Raw genomic sequence first — 24,863 nt, forward strand, 5'->3', positions numbered from 1 at the left:
CCCCCAGCCGGCTTTCATTGCTAAGACAGGACTAGAACTCACCATCTCCCGATTCCTAGCCTGGGGCCTTCACCTGGCTAAAATTATCCCGGGAGAGCGAAAGGTTGAAGCGAGCCAAGGGCTATGGGAGAAAACTTTGCTAAATGCAAGCATACACACACACGCGCGCTCACTAGCCAGGATTTAACAAACCACAGCTGCATTCAGAGAGACCATAGACTCCTGTAAACTGTAAACTGCAGAGTCAGTTTGAAAGGAGAAGGGTGACAAATACATTTAATAAATAAATAAACAGGAAAGTTTCCCCTGTGGCTGCACTCATACAACAAGTTTAACCAAGCCAGGTCAGGTTAAACCCGGTGTTTGCCTTTACACAAAAGACAACGCTAAAGCTGGTTTAAGCCTCACCTTGGTTATTGGCGTGTTCAAGCTAGTAGTTAACCCCAAAGGGGGGGGGGAGTACATCAAGAATCAGTCAAAGTGTCTCCTTCATCATTTCAGGATAACACAGTTGGAAGGGACCTTGGAGGTCATCTAGTCCAACCCCACCCCCCTGCCCAAGCAGGAGACCCGGCCTAAACCATTTCTGACAGATGGCAGTCGAGTCTCTTCTTGAAAGCTTCCAGTGATGAAGCTCCCACAATTTCTGGAGGCAACTCCTGTTCCCCTGGTTGATTGTTCTCACTCATTTGATGACCCGCAGTGGCTTCCCACAACCGCTTGAGCCTCAACTTGTGAGAATCACAGCAGCCGATCTTGGAGACGATTTGGGTGTCCTGAGTCTTGGGAGAGGGGGGTGGTGGTCTGCCATTGCTTCCCCCCTCCCAATTTCTAGGGCAGTCAGGATCCTCTGGGTCTCTGGATTTTGCAGTGTGGGGTCTGCAATGTTTGTGCGTACCTGTGTGTGTGTGTGTGTGTGAATCCCTGGAAACAGCTTGAGGTCCTTTCTTTAGGATCTCACCATCTTCCTTTCTGGCTCCTTGGAGCCCCTGAAGACAAAAAGGGTTGGGGAGGGGGGAAATGAGCAATCCTATGATACCTTGATTAAGATTCCACCCCCCCCTTTAATTACTGATCCCTGGGGGGGGACACATTGGGAATTTCCCAACCAACAATTGGGGAGAACAACCTCCCTTGGGTCAATGGGAATTTAATCCAATTTTTAAGTATCCCCCACCCCATCCCTGGAATTTGAGACATTAGGAAAAGAAAGAAAGGAAGGAAGGAAGGAAGGAAGGAAGGAAGGAAGGAAGGAAGGAAGAAAGAAAGAAAGAAAGAAAGAAAGAAAGAAAGAAAGAAAGAAAGAAAGAAAGAAAGAGGGCAGAAAGATTTAAAAGAAAGAAAGAAAGAAAGAAAGAAAGAGGGCAGGAAGATTTAAAAAGAAATAAATTGAAAGAAAGAAAGAAAGAAAGAAAGAAAGAAAGAAAGAAAGAAAGAAAGAAAGGAAGGAAGGAAGGAAGNCCCCCAGCCGGCTTTCATTGCTAAGACAGGACTAGAACTCACCATCTCCCGATTCCTAGCCTGGGGCCTTCACCTGGCTAAAATTATCCCGGGAGAGCGAAAGGTTGAAGCGAGCCAAGGGCTATGGGAGAAAACTTTGCTAAATGCAAGCATACACACACACGCGCGCTCACTAGCCAGGATTTAACAAACCACAGCTACATTCAGAGAGACCATAAACTCCTGTAAACTGTAAACTGCACAGAGTCAGTTTGAAAGGAGAAGGGTGACAAATACATTTAATAAATAAATAAACAGGAAAGTTCCCCCTGTGGCTGCACTCATACGACAAGTTTAACCAAGCCAGGTCAGGTTAAACCCGGTTTTTGTCTTTACACAGAAGGCAACGCTAAAGCTGGTTTAAGCCTCACCTTGGTTATTGGCGTGTTCAAGCTAGTAGTTAACCCCGAAGGGAGGAGTACATCAAGAACCAAAGTGTCTCCATCATCATTTCAGGATAACACAGTTGGAAGGGACCTTGAAGGTCATCTAGTCCAACCCCCCCCCCCCCCGCCCAAGCAGGAGACCCGGCCTACACCATTTCTGACAGATGGCAGTCGAGTCTCTTCTTGAAAGCTTCCAGTGATGAAGCTCCCACAATTTCTGGAGGCAACTCCTGTTCCCCTGGTTGATTGTTCTCACTCATTTGATGACCCGCAGACGGTAGCTGGCTTCCCACAACCGCTTGAGCCTCAACTTGTGAGAATCACAGCAGCCGATCTTGGAGACGATTTGGGTGTCCTGAGTCTTGAGAGAGGGGGGGTGGTGGTCTGCCATTGCTTCCCCCCTCCCAATTTCTAGGGCAGTCAGGATCCTCTGGGTCTCTGGATTTTGCAGTGTGGGGTCTGCAAGGTTTGTGCGTACCTGTGTGTGTGTGTGTGTGTGTGAATCCCTGGAAACAGCTTGAGGTCCTTTCTTTAGGATCTCACCATCTTCCTTTCTGGCTCCTTGGATCCCCTGAAGACAAAAAGGGTTGGGGAGGGGGGAAATGAACAATCCTATGATATCTTGATTAAGATTCCACCCCCCCTTAATTACTGATCCCTGGGGGGGGACACACTGGGAATTTCCCAACCAACAATTGGGGAGAACCACCTCCCTTGGGTCAATGGGAATTTAATCCAATTTTTAAGTATCCCCCACCCCACCCCTGCAATTTGAGACATTAGGGAAAGAAAGAAAGAAAGAAAGAAAGAAAGAAAGAAAGAAAGAAAGAAAGAAAGAAAGAGAGGGAGGGAGGGAGGGAGGGAGGGAGGGAGGGAGGGNCCCCCCCCTCCCCGCCGGCCGGGGCGGAGGATGCCGTCGGTGCGTCACCTGCAGGTTGCTTATATAAGGCGCGGAAAGCGATGCCGGCGCTGCGAGCGAATCTGGCCAAGCAGACAAGCGCGGCTTGACGAGACGCTCTTGCGGCCAAAGCGCCCGGCTCGACTCGGCTCCGTTCGGCTCAGCGGTCCGCGCCGTCGAGGATTCTCTCTCTTTCTCTCTCTCGCTCTCGCTCGCTCGCTCGCTCTCGCCCACCCTCTCTGCCGGCGCCTGCGCAGCCCGAGATGTTCGTCTCCCGCCTGGCGGCCAGCGGGCTGCTGCTCCTGGCCCTGCTGGCGCTCTCGCTCGACGGGAAGCCGGTGCACCAGTCGAAGCCGGGGCGGCCGCCGCCGATATCGCCGCTCTCGGTGCAGCAGTGGATGCCGGGGGTCCGGCCGCCTCATCACATACCGCCGCTCTTGGTGCAGCAGTGGGCGCAGGGGAGCCCGCGTTCCGAGATCCCGCCGGTGGGGGTGCCCCAGGGGCCGCCGCGTCCTAAGGTCCCGCCGGTGGGGGTGCAGCCCCACGAGGTGAGTCGTCGGCGGGCTCCGCCGGCTCGCCTGGGCTTTCCTCGACGGGGCCCCGGGCCTGCTTTGGCTCCGTCTGGGGGCGGGGGGGGAGACGGGAGGGCGCTTGGCGGGTCGGGCGATGGCGACGTCGGGTTAGGCTCGCAGGGGGGGGGAGGGATCCCGCAGAGGGGACTACAGTTCCCATCAGCTCCTCTTAAGCGGGGCATTGCAGCCGGGGGGCGCCCGGATGGAGCGAAGGGGCCGCGGGGTGGTGGGAACGGACGGCGGGACACCCCCCCTTTTTTTTCCCCCGCACCCGCCCCGTCTGATCCGTTTTCCTGCAAACACCCCCCCCGTCCCTTTTCCTCCACGCTTCCCTCCCCCCCTCGCGATCCAGCCTTCGGGGAACGGGCGTCCCTCGTCCCCGGCATCGGGCTGCCGTCGGGGGGGGGGAGGCGGCTCTGCTGCATGCCTGCCGTTGCCTTGCAGAGTCCGGCGGGCGGCACGACGGCCTTCCGAGAGGAGCTGAGCCTGGGGCCAGAAGCGGCGTCGGGCCCCGCTGCACCCCAGAGGCTGCCGAAGAGCAAAGGGGCGTCGGCGACCTCGGCGGCGTCGCGGCCGATGCGAGACTTGCGCACCGACGGCAAGCCGGAGCGGCAAAAGTGGGGCCGGATGGTGCAACCCGACCACCACCACCACCACCACCACGTAGCAGCCGGCGGCGGCGGCGGCGGCGGAGGCGGAGGAGCGCGTCGTCTGAAGGGGCTGGGCAAGAAAGCGGTGGGCGAAGGCTGCTTCGGCCTCAAGCTCGACCGCATCGGCTCCACGAGCGGCCTGGGCTGCTGAAACCGTCGAGGGCGGCGCGAAGGCGACACCTGGCGGCGGTGAGTGGCGGCGCGCCCGGCCTCAGTGGCTCCGGCGGCGCAATGGGTCGAGCGGCGGGGAGGAGGGGAAAGGGAAAAACAAACACACACACACACACACACACACAAAACAATCTGGGCCGGGCTGAATCAAGGTCCAGGGTTTCAGCTCGGTGGTATCCGAAGCAGAACATCTAGATTCAGTCACCGCTTTGTTCCGTACGGTATCAACCTTGTGAACTCTCAAGCTTCCTCCGCCCGTTATGTATTCAAGATGGATAGTGATTAATATTTATATGCTACTTATATGTCAGGGTGTAGGTCTGTAGGTATGTTCTGTATAGTATGTTTAAATGTGTTGTTATGTAGGTGTACACTTTGAGAGCAACTAAATTTCATTTTTAATGTGTGCCGTTGTGCTCACAGTAAAAAAATGACAAAGGTTTATCTATCTTATCTATCTATCTATCTATCTATCTATCTATCTTTAGCTACTGCATCTATATCTGTCTATCATCTATCTGCCTCTATGCCCCCCCTCTCTCATCCTATCCATCCTATCCATCCATCCATCCATCCATCCATCCATCCATCCATCCATCCATCCATCCATCCATCTATCTATCTATCTATCTATCTATCTATCTACTCTAGATACTGCATCTATCTATCATCTATCTGCCTCTACGCCCCCCCTCATCCTCTCTCTCTCTCTCTCTCTCTCTCTCTCTCTCTCTCTCTATCTATCTATCTATCTATCTATCTATCTATCTCTAGCTACTGCATCTATCATCTATCTGCCTCTATGCCGCTCTCCCTCCCTCTCTCTCTCTCTCCATCCATCCATCCATCCATCCATCTGTTTTCAGGATTCGTACACAATTTATTTACAGGCAGTCCTCAATGTCCCACCTGCAACGGAGCTGCCCAAAACGTCCATTGCTAAGTGAGAGAGACATTTGTTAAGGTGATTTTTGCCCCATTTTACGACCTTTCGTGCCGTCGTAAATAGGAGTCACTGGCCAAGCGTCCGAATTCGGATCGCGTGACTGTGATCAAACTGCATGGTGGTTACGTGTGAAAAATGGTGATGCCACTTTTTTCAGTGCTGTTGCAACTTAGAACGGTCGTTCAGTGAACTGTTGTAAGTTGAGGATTACCTGTATTTGTTGTTTATTTATTTGTTTGTTTATTAAATTTATTAGCTGCCCATCTCATTGCGAAAGGATTCTGGGACAATGGGACTATAAAATAATGAACTCACTAAGGTTTGCCTGGCCGTAAAGCTGGAAGGAATCCAAGCTAGGCATGTTGGGAAGTAGCTGTCAATTGACCTGGGTTAACTGTATTGTGTGAACAGAGCCTGGGATGGATGGTCCATTATCCTGCCTTTCTTGTAGACGGTAGTATTGCAACAGGGAGACAGACCTTAGTGTGTCAAATGATGGACTCTGTAGTTTTTGAGCTACAGGGTGTTTTTCCTGTAAACCTGAGAGTGCAATTGTTAAAACCCGCTGGGAATGCTGGGAGTTGAAGTCTTGAACAACTGGAAGGATTCAAGTTGTGGAAGGATAGTCTGGAACAGTTTTTCTGGAGCTGGGCAACTTTAAGATGGGTGGACTTCAACTCCCAGAATTCCCCAGCCAGCAGAGCTGGCTGGGGAATTCTGGGAGTTGTAGTCCACCCATCTTAAAGTTGCCCAGCAACTTTTATGATTTTGCAGACCACACAACATTAATTCCTGATTTGAGGCAAGCTCAGATCTGGAACTGATATAGGTTTCTGAGTAGCCAGTTGTGGACGCTTTAACTTTCCCCTTTTTCTTCCTTATTTATGAAATTTATTTGCTGCCCATCTCCTATCCAATAACTCCGCCTGGCTTACAGTATAAAAACAGGAACTCAACAAAACGTTTTGGCCCAGCAGAGGTGTTAACATTGACAAGGAACCCCCAATTGGTCTGCTTCCAGAGCTGAGTAGTTGTGCGAACTGCCAATCCTGATTTTAGTGTGTAAAAACTCTGACTAGAACGAGCTGAAGTAAGGAGACGGGGTTGGCTGCGTTCACATGACACACTGACCCGGGTTATATAAACACAGGACTTAACCCTATTGCCTGCACTTCTCCGGTTGTTTGAGTGACAGGTTTAGAGACTGACAACCCAGTCTTCTCTGTACATATTTCTGCACAGGTAGTCCTCGGCTTACGACATTTCATTTAGTGGCTGAGCAAGGGGTTGGAATAGATGACCTCCAAGGTCCCTTCCAACTTTATTATTATAGGGACCTATGACCGTATTTCACACTTACAAACCGTTGCAGCAACTCCACGGTCACGTGATCAAAATTCAGTCCCTTAGCCACTGACTCGTATTTATGACGGTTGCGGCGTCACACGATCCCCTTTTGCGACCTTCTTACAATTGAAGTCAATAGGGAAGCCAGATTCGCTTAACAACTGCGTCACTAATTTAGCCACACATTAACAAAGGTGGAAAGAAATGTTGTAAAACGGGGCAAAATTCACCGTAAATCCACTCCTCTCCTCCCACCGGTTTTTAAATTGATGTACCGCTCATCCCGGTCAGCCTGCGAGCCTCATTAAAAACAAGGTGCCAAGCATTAAATATTAAAATTGGAGATTATGAAATAAGGTGGGTTTAAAAAAAAAAGCCAATTTTAAGACAGAACATGCATTTCTCTTCAAAGTGTTCGAATTCAAGGCCCTGCAGCTGGCACAGCCAGCAGAAAAGTTATTTTATAACCTGTTCAATCTCGGTAGGCAAAACCGTTGCCAATTTTACACCAAAACTCTCGATTCTCCCCCAAGATCCTCAAACAGAAGCCAATAAAATTTCTCTAGGGCTGGGAGACTCGGTAAAAAGGGCTTCCCACCCCAGGGAAAAGGCAGAATTTGGGGTCCCAAACGCTTTTAGAGCAATGTCTCGAATCCCAAAACCACAACTGTGCGACAGGGTGGCGCAATATTATTATTTTTTTCACCCCCTTAAAAACAATCCTCCGATTTGGACTCCACCTGTTTCTGGCTAAATGAGGCACTGGGCGTAATTATAGTCGGCCTGGTTATTAGCTTTCTCACCAGCCGGCTGGAAAAAGTGTATTTCTCCATTTAAAATAAAATACGTATAAATATATATACAGACGGCTTTTGCGAGAGCTTCTCGCACATCTGCTGCATAGCAGAGATGGTTTCAGCCCCAACTCGGCGTGAGAAGAGAAAAAAAAACCTATAAACAAAAGAGGATTGATCCCAGCATGAAAATGTCTTTACTGGCTGCGTTTATTTTATTAATTGTTTATTTCAAGCGTTTGCACGCCAGGCTTCCCGCCTAGATTTCTCCCATCGTCCTCAGATAATGCCGTTGTGCATGATGGGAACGGTGATCAAGGATATTTCAGCAGATCTGGAAATCCTGCAGTGCAGATTTACCTCCAGTAAAATTCCCACTGACTAGGCAGAGATTTGAATACAGGTAGTCCTCGCCTTAGGACCGCAACGGAGCCCAAAATTTAGGTTGCTAAGCGAGACATTTATTAAGTGAGTTTTGCCCCCGTTTGACGATCTTTCTTGCCGCAGTTGTTAAATGAATCGCTCCAGTTGATAACTTAATAACCTGGTTGTTAAGTGAATCTGGCTTCCCCCGTGACATTGAACCGTCACTAAATGAACTCGAGAAGTCCCTGTAGCGGCCAAAACGCTTCTTAAGGAATCTTCTCCACTTGTTCTTTTTTTTTTCCATGACTCAAGACCAAATTAATTTCTTTTAAGCTGCCAAATTGCCAGGTTTTGTTTTGTTTTTTTGTTTCTTTGTTTCTTATAACGATGCCTGCAGAACTTCTGGACAGGTGCTTCTCTAATCCTCCCCACGGAGGTTATTCTGGTTTTAAGGTCTTAATTAAGTCTTTATTACAAGGCTGCCGAATATGAAGACAGCTTTTTATAGCTGCAAATCTGGTTTGGGAAAATCCCTGGCAAAGCAGAAAAAGCTTAAAAACGGGGTGGGATGAAATATCAAGCGAACATCTGGAAGGAAAGTCAGCGTAGACCTGGGTTTTCCAAACCTTGGCAGCTTGAAGAGGGGTGGACTTCAACTCCCAGAATTCCCCAGCCAGCTACAGCTACAGCTGGCTGGGGAATTCTGGGAGTTGAAGGCCACCCCTCTTCAAGCAGCTAAGGTTGAAAAAAATGTTGGCGTAGACCAGGGGTCTTCAAACGTGGCCCTTTTAGGACTTGTGGACTTCAACTCCCAGAATTCCTCAGCCAGCGTGCCTGGCTGAGGAATTCTGGGAGTTGAAGTCCACAAATCATAAAAGGGCCACGTTTGAAGACCCCTGGCGTAGACTGTTATTAACCTCGGCTTAAGGACCACAATTGAGTCCGACCGTTAAGTGAGACATTTGCCAAGTGCATTTTGTCCCGTTTTACCTTTCTCTCCCCCCCATTGTTAAATTTAATCATTGCAGGTGTTAAATTAGTAACACAATTGTGAAGGGAATCTGGCTTCCCCATGGACTTTGCTCGTCAAAAGGTCACCCAAAAAAAGGGGGATCCTGTGATCCGCCGGGGACGCTGCAGCCGTCATAAATAGGAGTCTGTTGCCAAGCATCGGGATTTTGATCACGTAAGCCTGGAGATGCCGCAACGGTTGTTAAATGCGGGAAAAAGTCCTTTTTTTTTTTTTAAATGCCCTTGTAACTTGGCAAGTCCCTTTTTTTCAGGGCCGTTGCAACTTCGAACGGTCAGTAAATGAACTGTTGTAAGTTGAGGAGTCGCTGTATTCAGGTTGACAGCAGGGAAGATTTGGTTACTTTGGAGAGAAACCGCAAAGCGAAAACAGGAGTGGCATGCGAGCATCCTAAATTTAGGGCCTCTTCATCAACCAGACTGATGCCGGGAGCGAATTGCTTTGCCTTAGCAACCGCTTGTGCACAAAAAGTTGTTTGTCTACGGAAGGTCCCTGTGTGAATTGGACATGGTTGTTTTTGTGTGTGTGTGTCGGTGGAACTTTTTGAAGAGAGCAGGGATTGCATTCACGATTCCCTCTTTGAAGTGGATAAAAGAAGGAAGTTCTTTGGGGGGGGGAAATTAGCCATGCTCACGTGCTCAGTGTCGTAGTTGCTAGCGCAGATTGTTAACCTGCAATGCTCAGAAGGTTGAGCTTTGCCTTCTCAAGGATTAATCCATTAGCATTCGGGGTCTCTGGGACCCACATTTTCCCACTTAATTAAAAAAATTAGTTAACCATAACTTTGGAAGTTGCGGGGGTTCCATCACTGGAGGTTTTTAAGAAGAGGCTGGACAGCCAGTTGTCTGGAATGGTAGAGGGTGTCCTGCTTGAGCAGGGGGTTGGACTAGATGACCTCTAAGGTCCCTTTCAGCCCTGTGATTCTATGATTCTGAGATAGATAAATAAGATACATGATGGATGGATGGATGGATGGATGGATGGATGGATGGAAGGAAGGAAGGAAGGAAGGAAGGAAGGAAGGAAGGAAGGAAGGAAGGAAGGAAGGAAGGAAGGAAGGAAGGAAGGAAGGAAGGAAGAGCTTGCCTCTAGAAGTTGTGGGTGCTCCAACACTGGAGGTTTTGAAGAAGAGACTGGACAGCCATTTGTCTGAAATTGTAGAGGGTCTCCTGCTTGAGCAGGGGGTTGGACTAGAAGACCTCCAAGGTCCCTTCCAATCCTGGGTTTCTATGATTCTGAGATAGATAAATAAGATGGGTGGGTGGGTGGATGGATGGATGGATGGAAGGAAGAGCTTGCCTCCAGAAGTTGTGGGTGCTCCAATACTGGAGGTTATTAAGAAGAGACTGGATAGTCACTTTTCTGGAATGGTAGAGGTCTCCTACTTGAGCAGGGGGGGGCTGGACTAGAAGACCTCCAAGGTCCCTTCCAACTCTGTTATCATGTTAATGATTGGTGTGCATGGGGATGAAGTCAATTGAAGCTGCTTTTAGTGACTTGCAATCTCATGAGAATAAGACCTGATGGAGAAGGTTCAGCTGTGGAGGGGGTTGGACTAGAGGACCTCCAAAGGCCCCTTCCAGCTTCTATTCTGATTGATTAAACTCTCCCCCCCCCCCCAGAATGCAAGCAAGCAAGCAGTTCTCTGGGTGCACTTCTCATAACCCCTGAAGTCTAATAAAAGGTTTAAATTAAGATGAACATTTCACAAGGAGACCTCGACTTAACAAGCATTCGTTCAGTGACCGTTTGAAGTTAAAATGGCACTGAAAAAAGTGACTTATGACCGTGTTTCATACTTATGACGGTTGCAGGATCTCCACGGTCACCTGATCAAAATTCAGACACTGGGCAAACTGGCATATATTTCTGTCGGCTGCAGCGTCCCAGGGTGTGTGTGTGTGTGTCACATGATCCCTTCTGCGACCTTCCAACATGCCAAGTCAAATGGGGAAGCCAGATTCGCTTAACAACCGTGTCACTAAGTTCACAACTGCTGTGAGCCACTTAACAACTGTGGCAAGAAAGGTTGTAAAACGGGGCCAAACTCAGTTAACAAACACTCGGTCTCAGGGGATCCCCAGTTCTGACCTTCCCAGATGGCTTCGGAAAAGCAAAGTCAACGGGGGAAGCCAGGTTCGCTTAACGACCGTACGACTCACTTCGCAACTGAAGGGATTCGCTTAACGGCTGTGGCAAAAGAAAAGGTTGTAAAATGGGGCAAAAAACAACTGCCTTGCTTGGTAATGGAAATTTTGAGTTTCGTTCGTGGTTGTAAATTGAGGACTGCCTGCACTAAATTGCGGCAGAAGGAGGTTCCACTACTAAGAGATTAGATTTGGTTGTAGTGAGGGAACAACAGAGATAAACATTATTTTAGTCATTTTAAAGCAGGAGCCTTCAAACTTGGCCCTTTTATGACTTGTGGACTTTAACTCCCAGAATTCCTCAGCCAGCATAGCTGGCTGAGGAATTCTGGGAGTTGAAGTCCACAAGTCATAAAAGAGCCAAGTTTGAAGGCCCCTCAAACAAACAAAATGGAGGCTGGCTGAGGAATTCTGGGAGTTGAAGTCCACAAGTCATAAAAAGGCCAAGTTTGAAGACCCCTGTCTTAAATCTAACAAACAAAATGGAGGCTGGCTGAGGAATTCTGGGAATTGAAGTCCACAAGTCATAAAAGGACCAGGTTTGAAGGCCCCTGTTTTAAAAGCAACACAAAACAAAATGTTGCAATTGACTCATGTTTATGAGGGTTGCACTGTCCCGGGATGTTGCTATCCCCTTTTGTGACCTTCTGACAAGCAAAGCCAATGGGGGAAGCCAGTTTCACTTAACAACTGTGTTCCTAACTTAACAACTGCAGGGATTGGCTTAACACGTGTGGCAAGGAAGGTCCTAAAATGGAGCAAAAGCCACTCAAAAAAAATAATAATGATGTTTTACTTAGCAAGAGTTAAAACTTGCTGACCTAGCAAGGGCAAGTCAGCCTTGCTTAGCAGTGGAAATTTCGGCCTCCGTTGTGGTTGTTAAGTCGAGGAATGACACACAAAGCGCAGATTGGAGCGCCTCCTGATTTTCACGAGGGGCGTGGACATCTTTCGAACCCTAAATCTTATAAAAATTTATAAAATGTATCTAGAGTTACAAATAAATGAGGAATACAGATTGGGATGAAGCTGCAAATCACAGTTACCCAACCTGCGTCACACTTACCAGCCATCAAATCTGTATAAATGAAAACTCTTAAGACATTTTTTTACCTCAGCGCCACACATATAAAATGGAAGTTGGGTTAAATGTGCGTGGTGCGGCCACCATTTTGACTTTTCTGACCCCAAGAGATCGGGCTTCCCCTTCTCCAGCAAGCAAAAAGAAAGATTTGGGGTGTCCATGCTGACTTGTTTCCAAAATTGGCCTGGCTGAGAGATTGCATTTTGTTGGCCTCTGGTCCAGGTTCAGACCATCTTTTAACCATCTTAGGCAAGGATCAAGCCAGTGCATTCACACAACAGGCTAAACTCCCCCTACTCTTCCTTTCCCCCTCCCCTCGCCTTCCTGGGCTTAGATCATTGTACAAACCCCAATTTGGGGGGTTAAGTTTACAAAGCAGTGCCTTGTGGGACCTCCGAAAGCTGATGAGCTCAGTAGCCAGGTTGTACGAATGCGAACTTGCCTTGCCTGCATCTTTTACATTCATCCTCCTGTGTGTCTAACATGGGGGGAAGTCTTTTAGAGGGTCTCTTAGAGGGTCGTTGAGGCCACTTGGAGGCTTATCAGTGTCCTCAAGGTCACCGGAGTGGTGTAAATGGGTGTGGAGCCTTCTTGGGACTGCTGAAAGGACTCTATTGTATCCCAAAGATGCTTTTTCAGGAGGCAACTGGACTTCCTTGTTTTTTCTTTGAAGATGTTTCGCTTCTCATCCCAGAAGCTTCTTCGGCTCTGACTGGATGGTGGGGAAAGGAAGGATTTATACTCCTTGCAAACCGCTGGTCATTTGCATTCTTTTAGAGGATCGTTGAGGCCACTTGGAGGTTTATCTGTGTCCTCAGGGTGTGGAGCCTTCCTGGAACTGCTGAAAGGACTCTGTTGTAGACTGGAGATAGATGATGTCCCTGAGGATACAGACAAACCTCCAAGTGGCCTCAACGACCCTCTAAAAGGAGGCAAATGACCAGCTGTCTGCAAGGAGTATAAATCCTTCCATTCCCCACCATCCAGTCAGAGCTGAATAAGCTTCTGAGATAAGAAGCTAAACGTCTTCAAAGGAAAAAACAAGTCCAGTTGCCTCATGAAAAAGCATCTTTGGGACATTTATTGATAGGCCTTAATCTTGACGGACCATGCACAATGTGTTCCTGGCCACCAATAAAGCTATTCAGACTGCTATAAAGGTAGTCCTCGACTTAAAACAGTTCATTTAGTGACCGTTCAAAATTATGACAGCACTGGAAAAAAGGGAGTTATAGCAGTGGTGGGATTCAGCCTCTTCGCACCACTTTGGCAGAACCGGTAACTAATTTTTTGTTGCTCAGGCCCAGAATGGACTTCCGGAAGCGGCATCCACACAGAGAACCGGTTGTTCACCTGTTTGAATCCCACCACTGAGTTATATCCATTTTTTTCACACTTATGCTCCATCGCAGCATCCCGTGTGGATGCTTGGCAACTGACTCATATTTATGACGGTCGCAGTGTCCCAGGATCACGCGGTCCCCTTTGGCAGCCTTCTGACCGTCAAAAGTCAATGGGGGAAGCCTGGTTGACTTTACAACTGTGTTACTGACTTAATTGAAGCGATTCATTTAAGAACGGTGGCAAGGAAGGTCGTAAAATGGAGCAAAATTCATTTATAAATATTTCGCTTAGCAAGAGTTAAATTTGGGGCTCTGTTGGGGTCGTAACCTGAGGGCTATCTGTACTTTCTGGGCTTCAAATGCTATATAATGTCACATAAGTGTTCTAAATGCCTTCTGTGTTTTGATTTATACCTTCGTTATATAGTTATTCTAAGTTTTTTTCCTTTTATTATGCTAATTTAAATATTACATTCACTCTGTTTAGTCTAAGACGTTCTGGACTCGGAAAATAACTAACGGATGTTGACCAGCATTTTCAACGAAGCTTAGCCTGTGGTTAAAACTCACAATAATCTGTTTAAATCAGGACATGTGAAAGTACCCTTTAGGCAGGTAGTTTTATAGGTAGTCCTTGACGTCTATCCATAATTGGAAAAAAGCTAAAAAAAGTTGATAGTTCAGTGACTCTTGCCTGATTTTACAACTTTTTTTTGCAATGGTTTTTAAGCGAACTGTACACTTACTAAGCGAATCCGGCTTTAATCTCGGCGAATTAGAACTGTGGTTGCAAGGTTTCCAAGTTCCAATTAATCAGAATAAAGCTGGGTCTTGGAGGCCATCTAGTCCAATCCCCTGCTCCAGCAGGACACCCTATATTATTTCAGTCCAGTCTCTTCTTAAAAATCTCCAGTGATGAAGCACCCACAACTTCTGGTGTGGCAAGCTGTTCCACTGGTTAATTGCCCACCCTGTTCGAAAGTTTCTCCTTATAATTCCAGGTTGCTTCTCTCCTTGTCGGAAGCTCTTTATGACTATTTTGATGCTTTTCTTCCAGGTCTTTGAAGGGACACCCCACCCCATCCGCGGACATTTCTGGACATCCCCTGCAATTCATCCAGGGACCCCAGGCCCACACAGCCTGTCTCCTGTTGGTACGAGCACTTGAAGCAGAACCAGCCTTTTTTGAGTGGGAGGGTTCTGGGTAGGGTTGGACTGAGTTTTGCGCCCCCAAATCTTCCTGTCTTACCTAATATATACATAGATGCCATATATATATATATCAATAGATACAAACACACCCAACACAAAAACACACCCGCCCACAACTTCTTCCCCGCGACAAAGGACCGTTTCGGGAGACGGAGAGAACCAGCTGCGTATGCCATCCAGATTGCTGTTTGTACATTCGTGTCACGCATAAATGTATTTAAGTTGTAAAGGCTATTTATATATTGTTTATAAAGAGATATTTATAAAAAAAATTTTATTTATGTAAACTAAACGAAAAGGGGTCGAGCATTGTAAACTTTTTTTTCCCCCCCTTCTCATCCTGAATAGTCGGAAGGAAAGAAAAAAAATTCATGGACGATTTGGTAACCTGTCTTGCGTTTTAATCGGACGCAGACTTTCTTTCTTTCCAAAATGGGTGGTTTGAACAAGGCTTTTAGATACCACGGATAAGAGTAAAAAATGCATTTGTAAAGAAATCGCACGCTATCTACCAAAGGTGTAAAAGAACCCGACGCGCCGTTTTTGTCGTTTTTAGCAGAAATAAAGAACCACTTTTCAAAATGGTCCTCAGAATTAAACTCACTAGTCTGGATTTATTTATTTTTTTGCTTGCTGAATTCGAGTCCGTCCTCGCTCTTTGCACCATCGAGTAATTTCTCAGAGAGCTGACGAATATGGTCCTCTCTGAATGATCTTCACTCTTCTTTAAAGCTGAAGGGTCAACAGGTAGTCCTTGACTTACGACCACAACGGAGCCCCAAATTTATGTTGTTAAGTGAGACAATCTGTTAAGTGGGTTTTACCCCACTTTAAGACCTTTCCTGTCGCAGTGGTTAGGTGAATCACTGCAGTTGATAAGTTAGCAACCAGTTGTGAAATGAACAACTGGCTTCCCCGTTGACTTTGCTTGTCAGAAGTTTGCAAAAGGGGATCCCGTGACATTGGCACAGAGCAACGGTTATAAATTTGAAACGGTGGCCAAGCAGCTGAATTTTGATCAAGTGAGCATGGGGAGCAGTAACTGCGAGAGGGATTTCGGAGGCCTAGTGGACAATCACTTAAATATGAGCCAGCCGTGTGCTGCAGTTTCCAAAAAGGCCAACACAGTGCTAGGCTGCATTAACGGGGATAGAATCAAGATCACGTGAAGTATTAATACCACTCTACAAGGCCTTAGTAAGGCCACACTTGAAATACGGCATCCAGTTTTGGTCACCACGATGTAAAAAAGATGTTGAGACTCTGGAAAGAGTACAGAGAAGAGCAACAAAGATGATCAGGGGACTGGAGGCTAAAACATATAAGGAATGGTTGCTGGAATTGGGTATGTCTAGTTTAACGAAGAGAAGGACGAGGGGGGACATGATAGCAGTGCTCCAGTATCTCAGGGGTTGCCCCAAAGAAGAGGGAGTCAAGCTATTCTCCAAAGTACCTGAAGGCAAGACAAGAAGCAACGGATGGAAACTAATCAAGGAGAGAAGCAACCTGGAACTAAGGAGAAACTTCCTGACAGAACAATTAACCAGTGGCACCACCTGCCTCCAGAAGCGGTGAATGCTCCAACACTGGAAGTTTTTAAGAAGAGACTGGACAGCCATTTGTCCGAAATGGTGTAGGGTTTCCTGCCTGAGGTCATAAGTCACTTTTTTTCAGTTCACTAAGTGAACTGTTTGAAGTCAAGGACTACCTATTGCTTACAACAGGGTTTCCCCAACTTGGCAACTTTAAGTGAAGTTTGCTTCGTTTATGTACAGTAGCTTTCCCTGCCAGGGTTGATGGGGGTGTGGTTTTCTCCTCGGTACTTCCTTCATTAGGGTATTGTTTTCACTGGGTTGTTTGTCTGGTGTTAATTCCTGCTTATCTGGGTGTTGGCTGCTGGAGATGATGGGTTCCCATCTTCTTGTTTCCTTCTTAGCTTTTTTTTAATTGTCTTTTCAACGGTGTATAAATGTGGTTTATCTCTAGGTGTCTACCACACCCCAACCAACATTGGCATGGCAAGCCACTGTATATTAACAGGGAGCAAACACTGGCATGATGATGTTACCTGGTTTGGGTGATTAAATGTCTGCAAGAAAACAGCCAAGTTCAGAGAGCACCAAGGACCCCACAGTCCTTTTCCTACTCCTACTCCTCCTGAGACCCTCCTCTCTTCTAGCACTGATGATGTTCCCTAGTTGGGTCATGAAACGTCTGCAAGAAAACCACCCAGCTCCAAGGACCCCACAGTTCAACCCTGAGCTGCAGAGATTCTCTTCTTTTGGTATCCGTCCCTCCATCCAATTGATAGACCGTCTATCTCATATAGCCAACTCTGTCTGCTTGCAATTAAAACAATTAAAAACAACCAAAGACACCAAAAATGACATTAAAAACAGCTGGGAAGACTCACAAATGATACACGCTCGCCCGTGCTATCAGGGCCTCAGGCCTGATGGCAAAACCAGGTGTTGAGTGACCTGTGAACAGGCAAGGTTGGTTGGGGCAAAGTCTAAACAAAGAAGAGGGGGTCAAATTATTCTCCAAAGCACCAGAGGGCAAGACAAGAAACAATGGTTGGAAACTGATCAAAGGGAGAAGCAACTTGGAATTAAGGAGAAAGTTCCTGACAGTGAGGACAATTAACCGGTGGAACAACTTGCCACCAGAAATCGTGGGCGCTCCATCACTGGAGATTTTTAAGAGACTAGACAGTCACTTGTTCTGAGATGATATAAGTTCTACTGCTTGAGCAGGGGGCTGGACTAGAAGACCTCCAAGGTCCCTTCCAGCTCTATTCTATTCTCCCTTGTGCTCTTGAGGGAGACACCACCAGGGAAGAGATGGGTCCCATCAAAGTTTTATTCTGCAAACTAACCCAGAAAATGGATTAATGCAGGAGCCAGGTGGAGCAACCTTGGCAACTTTTAAGACTGGTGTGGACTTCAAACTCCCATTGTCATGTTTTCTCATGCTGAAATTGCTCCGTTCCTTCCGTCCTCCTTTCCTCCCAGGGTTTTTCAGAGTTGATGACTTTTTAAGATACGGAGACGTTGACTCCCAGAATTCCCTGGCCAGCACTGAAGTCCTCATACCTTAAAACCGACTAGGGCAGGGGTAGGCAACCTTGGCTCTTTTATGACTCATGGACTTCAACTCCCAGAATTCCTGAGCCAGCATGAGGGATCTATGGCCCCTTCATGACTCGTGGACTTCAACTCCCAGAATTCCTGAGCCAGCGTGGGGGAACTATGGCCCCTTCATGACTGGTGGACTTCAACTCCCAGAATTCCTGAGCCAGCATGGCTCAGCTTGGAAACCTCTCCCTTTCCCCTCAGCATGGCTGGCTCAGGAATTCTGGGAGTTGAAGTCCATGAGTCATAAAAGAACCAAGGTTGCCTACCCCTGGACTAGGGGAATTCTGGGAGTTGAAGTCCGCACATCTTCCAAGTTGCCACGGTCAAGACACTCTGCCCCAGGGTATGAGACAAGCCCGGGTTTCGGAGGAGCAATAGCTCCAACAACCTGGTTTGACCCCAGCTTTCTTGTCTGTATCTCGTTTTTACTATTGTATAGGCAGTCCTCAACTTAACGACCGCAATGGAACTCAAAATTTCCCCAATGGTGTGAGCTTTGCCCCACTGGATGACAACTTTTCTCGCCACAGCTGTTAAGTGAATCGCTGCGGCTGTGTAGTCACACGCTTGTTAAGGGGATCCAGCTGGAGGCCACTTGGAGGTTTACCTGTGTCCTCAGGGTCACCTGAGTGGTGAAAATGAGTGTGAGGCCTTCTTGGGACTGCTGAAAGGACTGTGTTGTAGACTGGAGATAGATGGTGTCGTATCCCTCCCCCTCTGTTGAGAGAGGGCTGTTCAATTTTGACCTAGATGACCTCCAGATGGCCTCAATGACCCTCTAAAACAGTGTTTCTCAACCTTGACAAATTTAAGGCATGTGGACTTCAACTCCCAGAATTCCACAGCCAGCATTGCTGGCTGTGGAATTCTGGGAGTTGAAGTCCACATGCCTTAAAATTGTCAAGGTTGAGAAACACTGCTCTAAAAGAAGGCAAATGACCAGCTGTCTACAAGGAGTATAAATCCTCCCATTCCCCACCACCCAGTCAGAGCTGAAGAAGCTTCTGGGATGAGAAGCGAAACGTCTTCAAAGAAAAAACAAGAAAGTCCAGTTGCCTCCTGAAAAAGCGTCTTTGGGACCTGGATGGTTGAGACTCTCCATAGACACTGAGGGCTAGAAAGGCCTTTTTACCCTTGCTAGGTTGGCAGCAGTGAGCCAATGAGTCTCACTGAGGTAAACTTCCATCCTGGGCTCGGCCTTTTGCCAGATGGAAAAGTTGCCCACGCTCTAGAAATGCTTTGAAAGAATGTCTTCAAGAAAAGATTGGACAACCAATTGTCCGGGATGGTATAAGGCAGGGGTAGGCAACCTTGGCTCTTTTATGACTCGTGGACTTCAACTCCCAGAATTCCTGAGTCAGCCATGCTGAGGGGAAAGGGAGAGTTGAAATCCACGAGTCATGAGGGGGCCATAATTCCCCCATGCTGGCTCAGGAATTCTGGGAGTTGAAGTCCACGAGTCATGAGGGGGCCATAGTTCCCCCATGCTGGCTGAGGAATTCTGGGAGTTGAAGTCCACCAGTCATGAAAGAGCCAAAGTTGCCCACCCCTGGCTTAGGCCTGTATTTCTCAACCTTGGCCACTCGGATATGGGTGGACTTCAACTCCCAGAATTCCTGAGCCAGCCATGCTGAGGGGAAAGGGAGGTTTCCAAGTTGAGCCATGCTGGCTCAGGAATTCTGGGAGTTGAAGTCCACAAATCATAAAAGAGCCAAGGTTTCCTACCCCTGCTATAAGGACTCCTGTCTTGAGCAGCGGGGGTGGGTGGGGGTGGGTTGGTCTAAATGACTTCCAAGGTCCCTTCCCGCCCCGTGATTCTATGAGCTTCTCTGCTCTTCATTCAATAGCCGTCTCTTTCTCAGCTGGGGAAGGAAAGACGTTGCTTTGAAAGTTGCATTAACTTTCATGAGCCGGTTTATTAAAGCAGCCTCCTCCTCCTCCTTGGGAAGCCAAGACTCACAGCTTTAAAGAACCAGCAAAGCAATTTGTTTTTTTTCAAAGCGGCCACATCAAACGTGCTTGCACCGCTGCCGTGACGCCTTTCAGAATAGGAGCATGGTTCTTTCCTTTAAACAGGTCCACCTGTGGCTTTCGGGCCGAGTGCCAGAGAAGGATCTGGGCGACGCACATTTCAAGGAGTAGAACTACTGTCCCACCTGGGCCCTGGAAAAACTTCAACTCCCAGGATCCCTGCTTTTTTCTTTGCTTGCTAGGGATTCTGGGGCTCTCATATTTCTGGAAACCTCCTTTTAAAGGGAATTCAGCCGATCCTAACCGTGAGAGGCTCTTCTTCCCTTTTCACTGAAGTGCTCTAGCCCAAGGCTTTTCAACCAGTGGTACGGGCACCACCTGTGGTACATGGGCACCTGGCAGGTGGTACACGACCATCCTAGAAAAGTGGTAGCGGGGGAGGGGAATGAGCTGAACCGGTGGCAGCACCGCACAAGCCTGAGCGAGAGACGGCTGGAGCTGCAGGACTGTCCGGGCTCAGCGGAAGCGCCAGGATCCACGATAGGCTCCAGCTGGAGCTCGGCACTGATCCTGGCGCTTCCGCTGAGCCCAGAAGAAGCACCAATCAGCTGGAATGGTGCAGCATCTCCAGGGTCTTATGATTTACATTCAGATACTTGGCAACTGATTCATATTTATGACGGTCACAGTGTCCCAGGGTCATGTGAAGTGACCAAAACCTGCTGCAACCACCCAGCAGATGGGGGTGAATAAAAACCAAACACCCCCCACCCCACCCCCGCTGCCAATCCCCAACAGAAACGCTCACAACAATGAAAACCTCGGACAGGAAGAAGAGCGCGGCTGGGTGGGCAGGCAGGTGTCTTGCTCGGCTGTGGCTCGGGGGGCACTTTTTTCAGTGCCATTGTAACTTCAAACAGTCACTAAGTGAACTGTTGTCAAGGACAACAGTCAAGGACTACCTGTACTTCATCACTTTTTTTCCATCTTTTTTTTTTGATCATCAAGTTTTTGACACCTTGCTAGGCGACTGGTGGTCCTCGGATGTTGCCACATCCTAAAAGTGGTACAATGGGTGAAAAGGTTGAAAAGCCCTGCTCTAGTCCACCCCCCAAAAAAACACCTCAAAGTGTCATCTGGGACTGCCTACCAGGAAGCAGGAGGACCTGAAATAAGGACACTAACAGGAGTAAGTTAGTCCTCCACTTACGACCACAATTGAACCCATTTTTTGTGTGTGTGGCTAAAGCAAGGCAGCTTAAATGAGTTCTCGCCCCGTTTCACAACCGGCCTTGCCACTGTTGTTAAGTGAGCCACTGCCACTGTTAAGTTGGTAAGACGGCTGTTAAGTGAGTCAGCCTTCCCCATTGGCTTGGCGAAAGATGACAAAAGTGGAATCACATGACGCCAGGATGGTGCGACCCTCATGAATACGAGCCAGTCATGAATTTTGATCACGTGACCACGAGGATGCTGCAACGGTTGTTTTTCAGTGCCGTTGGAAACAGTCACTAAACGAACTGTTATAAGTTAAGGACTACCTGTGTGCCTTAAAAGACACTTTAAGCCAGAGGTCCCCAACCTTTTGGGCACCAGGGACCGGTTCCGTGGAGAGAGGTTTTTCCATGGACCAGAGGGTGTGTGGTTTTGTGTGCTGCCTGCATCCCACGGATGGGGCTTTGCTTGTTTGTGCGGACCAGTTGCTGGCATGCTGCGGTCCGGTGCCGGTCCACGGACTGGGGGTTGGGGACCCCTGATTTAAGCCATTCATGGGGTGGGGTGGGGGAGGACAGGACAAACCTCACAGGTTTGGCAATAAATACAATTTACACATGTATGGAGAGGGGGTACTTCTCCCCGGCACGCTATCCAACAGCACCCTTCCCCCCCCCGTTTTCTAAATGCAAGGCTCAAGAAATTGCATGTTTTCTCAGCATTTTTTGGGGTGGGAGGGAAATCCCCCTATACCAGAAGTCCTCAACTTATAACTATTCGTTTAGCGACTGTTCAAACTTGCAACAGCAGCGAAAATGACTTGCAATCGCATTTAAGACTGTTGCAGCACTGAGGCACTTGGCCACTGGTGTGTATGTGTGACAGTTGCGGTGCCTCAGGGTCATGTGATCGTCGTTTGCGACCTTCCCAAGCCAAGTTCCCACATGCCAACTTGATGGCAACCAGATACTCTGAACAGCCACAATGCAGGTAACAACTGCAACTATCACCTAACACAGGGGTAGGCCACCTGGGCTCTTTTATGACTCGTGGACTTCAACTCCCAGAACTCCTGAGCCAGCATGGCTCAGCTTGGAAACCTCTCCCTTTCCCCTCAGCATGGCTGGCTCAGGAATTCTGGGAGTTGAAGTCCACCAGTCATAAAGCGGCCTAGGCCTAGGGCAGGCAACCTTGGCTCTTTTATGACTGGTGGACTTCAACTCCCAGAATTCCTGAGCCGGCATGGGGGAACTATGGCCCCTTCATGACTTGTGGACTTCAGCTCCCAGAATTCCTGAGCCAGCATGGCTCAGCATGGAAACCTCTCCCTTTCCCCTCAGCATGGCTGGCTCAGGAATTCTGGGAGTCGAAGTCCACGAGTCATAAAAGAGCCCAGGTGGCCTACCCCTGCGCTAAGCGACCGGCCGTATGGTGAGGGCTACCTGTATCTGACAGGTGACCGGATTGGGGAAACCCTGGGCTTACAACGTGGGGACATTTCGGGCCGTCCGGCGAAGATCAGGAAGAAGAGAGATCCGCAACAGCTGGAGCCCCTTCGCTTCTGTACGCAGCGCCCACATCCAGATGTATTTCGCTGAAAAAAAACTGACCCACAAGCTCACCACGGGGTGACGTTTCAGGGGTGACTATCATTTTTTTTTTAATAGAAAACAATCCTTCAGATCAAGTCACCTTGCGTGAGTCTGTAACAGGTATCAAATTTTTTTTTTTAAAAAAAAAGCAAAAAAAAAAAAGCTGAAATGTCCAAACCGCCTTAAGAAATGTACAAAAGAAGGGGGGGGGGGTGTCAAAGACAACTAGAAAGGAATTCAAGTTCTCAACCTCCGTTGCCCAAATTAAGAGTTCTGGATCAGCAGAGGATGGCGGGGGGTGGGGGTGGAGGACCTCTTGGTTGGATCGCCCCGGCGCCGCACGCGCCACCTTCAAGGAGCTGCAGCAGGGAGCAAACCGGTAGCACAGAACACGAGATGGGGAGGGAGGGATAATGAGGGAGGAATGGGGCGCTATCCATTGGGCAGCCCTGCCTTTCGGTGGTCCAAGGTACAGAAGTGGGGCTGGAAAGGAGGTTGAAATAGCAGCTTTTGCGGCCCCCTCCCCCCCGTCAAGGAAGGGACCCGAGCTGTCATAGGGTAGGAGCGCCTGGGCTTCGGAGGAAAGCCTGACAGATGGAGAGTAAACATGCCCGGCGCCCGCCAGCGTGAGGTAGAGCAGGGGTCTCCAACCCCCGAGCCGTGGACTAGTTACCGGGCTGTGGCGCAACTCACAACCGGGCCACAAAAGGGACGGGCGAGCGCGCGAATGCAGCTCCATTTGTGTGCGAGAGGCGGGCGCTCGTACCTGTGGCTCGCGCAGGGCTCACGCTTGCCCACCGCTCGCCCAGAACCATCCCCTCTTCTCCCCTCCCCCCGGTTCCCGGAACGGTTGGGGACCACTGAGGTAGAGAGTTGACTTCGAAGATCAAGGCCAAAGAGACGAAGAACGAGCAGCGAAGGCAGGGATGTCACACGCCTTTGGCCGGAAAACCCAACCTCCCAACCCCGCCCCGCCCCACGGGGAAGTGTGCTGCTGCCAAGGAACACAACTCCTGGTGGGAGCGACCCCGAAGGGTGGCCACCTCCTCATTCAGCATCTGACCCTCCAAATACAGGGACCCCTCCCCCCAAAGTCCCAACGCAAAGCTCCGGGAGAGAACGTTGGCAGTGTCAACTGGCTCAGAAGCTGGTGGAAGGGGGTTGTGGGGAGGGGGGGAAGGGGAAGCAGGTAGACCAGGGAGGCCCGGACCCCTTTCCTCCAGAGTCACTCAGGGCCCCCAGCAGCAGCTCCCCCTCACCCCACCCCCCCCGGCAGCAGCTCCGGGCACTAGTGGCGACTGGAGACCAGCCCTTTGACCTTGGAGATCTTCTTGGTGGGTTGCCTCTGCTCTGGGTGAGGACACTCCCGCTCGGCCAGCTGCTGGTCCATCTCTTGAGCAGAGGAGGAGGAGGATGCGGTGGCCTTCAAGGTCTTCTTGATGTTCAGGACCTGGAAGGAAAGCAAAAGCGGGGAAGATGGGAGCAAGCCACGTTTCTCTGAAGGAGAAGCACCGCCAGGCCCCTCCATGGCTTGGACCCAAGGGACAGAGGGCAGAGAGACTTGGCCACTCAGGATGGGCCTCCTCGCTTTCCAACGGAGAAGGAGGAGGCAACAAACCTCGCCTGCCCAGCTCTCTGTCAGTAGTCCTCAACTTATGGCCAGCCCCCTTAGCGACTGTTCGAAGTTACAGGTAGTCCGCGACGTAAGACCACGACGGAGCCCGAAACGCCTCTTGCAAGTGTGAGACAGCTGTCAAGTGAGTTTTGCCCCATTTTACCACCTTTCTTGCCACCGTCGTTAAGTGAATCACTGCAGTTGTTAAGCGAGTAACCCGGTTCTTAAGTGCATCTGGCTTCCCCCGTGGATTTTGCTGGTCAAAAGGTCATAAAAGGGGATCGCGTGACACCCCCCCCGAGGACGCTGCGGCCATCGTAAATACGCGCCGGTTGCCAAGGCTCTGAATTCTGATTACGTGACCACAGGGATGCTGCAACGGTCATTAAGCGCGAAAAACGGTCAGAGGTCCCTGTTTCCACTACCGTTGTAACTTCGGTTGCTAAAGGAACGGCTGTAAGTCGAGAACTACCTTGCACCGAAGCCCAGCATGGAAGGAATGGAGCATAAACCTGCAAAAAGGAGAGAAGCAACCTGGAACTAAGGAGAAACTCCCTGACATTTAGAACAATTAACCAGTGGAACAACCTGCCACCAGAAGTTGTGGATGCTCCAATACTGGAGGTTTTTAAGAAGAGACTGGACAGCCATTTGTCCAAAATGGTATCGGTTTTCCTGCCTGAGCAGTGGGTTGGACTAGATCAGTGGTTCTTAACCTGGGCGGTACCGCCCCCCAGGGGGCGATTTCATTTTTCAGGGGGGCGATGGAACGAAAAGGGGCGGCGTGGGGGCGATGGAACGAAAAGGGGGCGATAGGGGGGCGATGGAGCGAGATGTTTTGGGGACACTTTTGAGCCTTCCCCTGCAGCTCCGAGCGTCCTCCGCCA

General features: G+C 49.1%; 2 protein-coding genes across 3 annotated transcripts in view; one reads left to right on the forward strand and one right to left on the reverse strand.

The window, feature by feature from the left end:
- The first annotated feature begins 3,016 nt into the window (after positions 1 to 3,016).
- Positions 3,017 to 15,045, forward strand: LOC107296050 (bradykinin-potentiating and C-type natriuretic peptides). The gene is given in 5 exon segments (XM_015825393.2): positions 3,017 to 3,332; positions 3,801 to 3,864; positions 3,867 to 4,032; positions 4,034 to 4,195; positions 14,292 to 15,045. Coding segments are annotated over 4 exon segments (639 nt in total). The 5' UTR covers positions 3,017 to 3,047; the 3' UTR covers positions 4,158 to 4,195; positions 14,292 to 15,045.
- Positions 15,046 to 23,649: 8,604 nt separating this feature from the next.
- The window catches only part of COPS7B (COP9 signalosome subunit 7B), a 10,382-nt gene continuing 9,168 nt past the window's right edge, over positions 23,650 to 24,863 (reverse strand). For both annotated transcript variants that reach the window (XM_015825391.1, XM_015825390.1), the window contains one exon: positions 23,650 to 23,811. In XM_015825391.1, coding sequence (XP_015680877.1) covers positions 23,650 to 23,811 — 162 coding nt within the window. The remainder of the gene's footprint in view (positions 23,812 to 24,863) is intronic.

The sequence above is a fragment of the Protobothrops mucrosquamatus genome, unplaced genomic scaffold, assembly GCF_001527695.2.
Source record: "Protobothrops mucrosquamatus isolate PMUCROS unplaced genomic scaffold, P.Mucros_1.0 scaffold2616, whole genome shotgun sequence".
Taxonomy (NCBI): Eukaryota; Metazoa; Chordata; class Lepidosauria; order Squamata; family Viperidae; genus Protobothrops; species Protobothrops mucrosquamatus.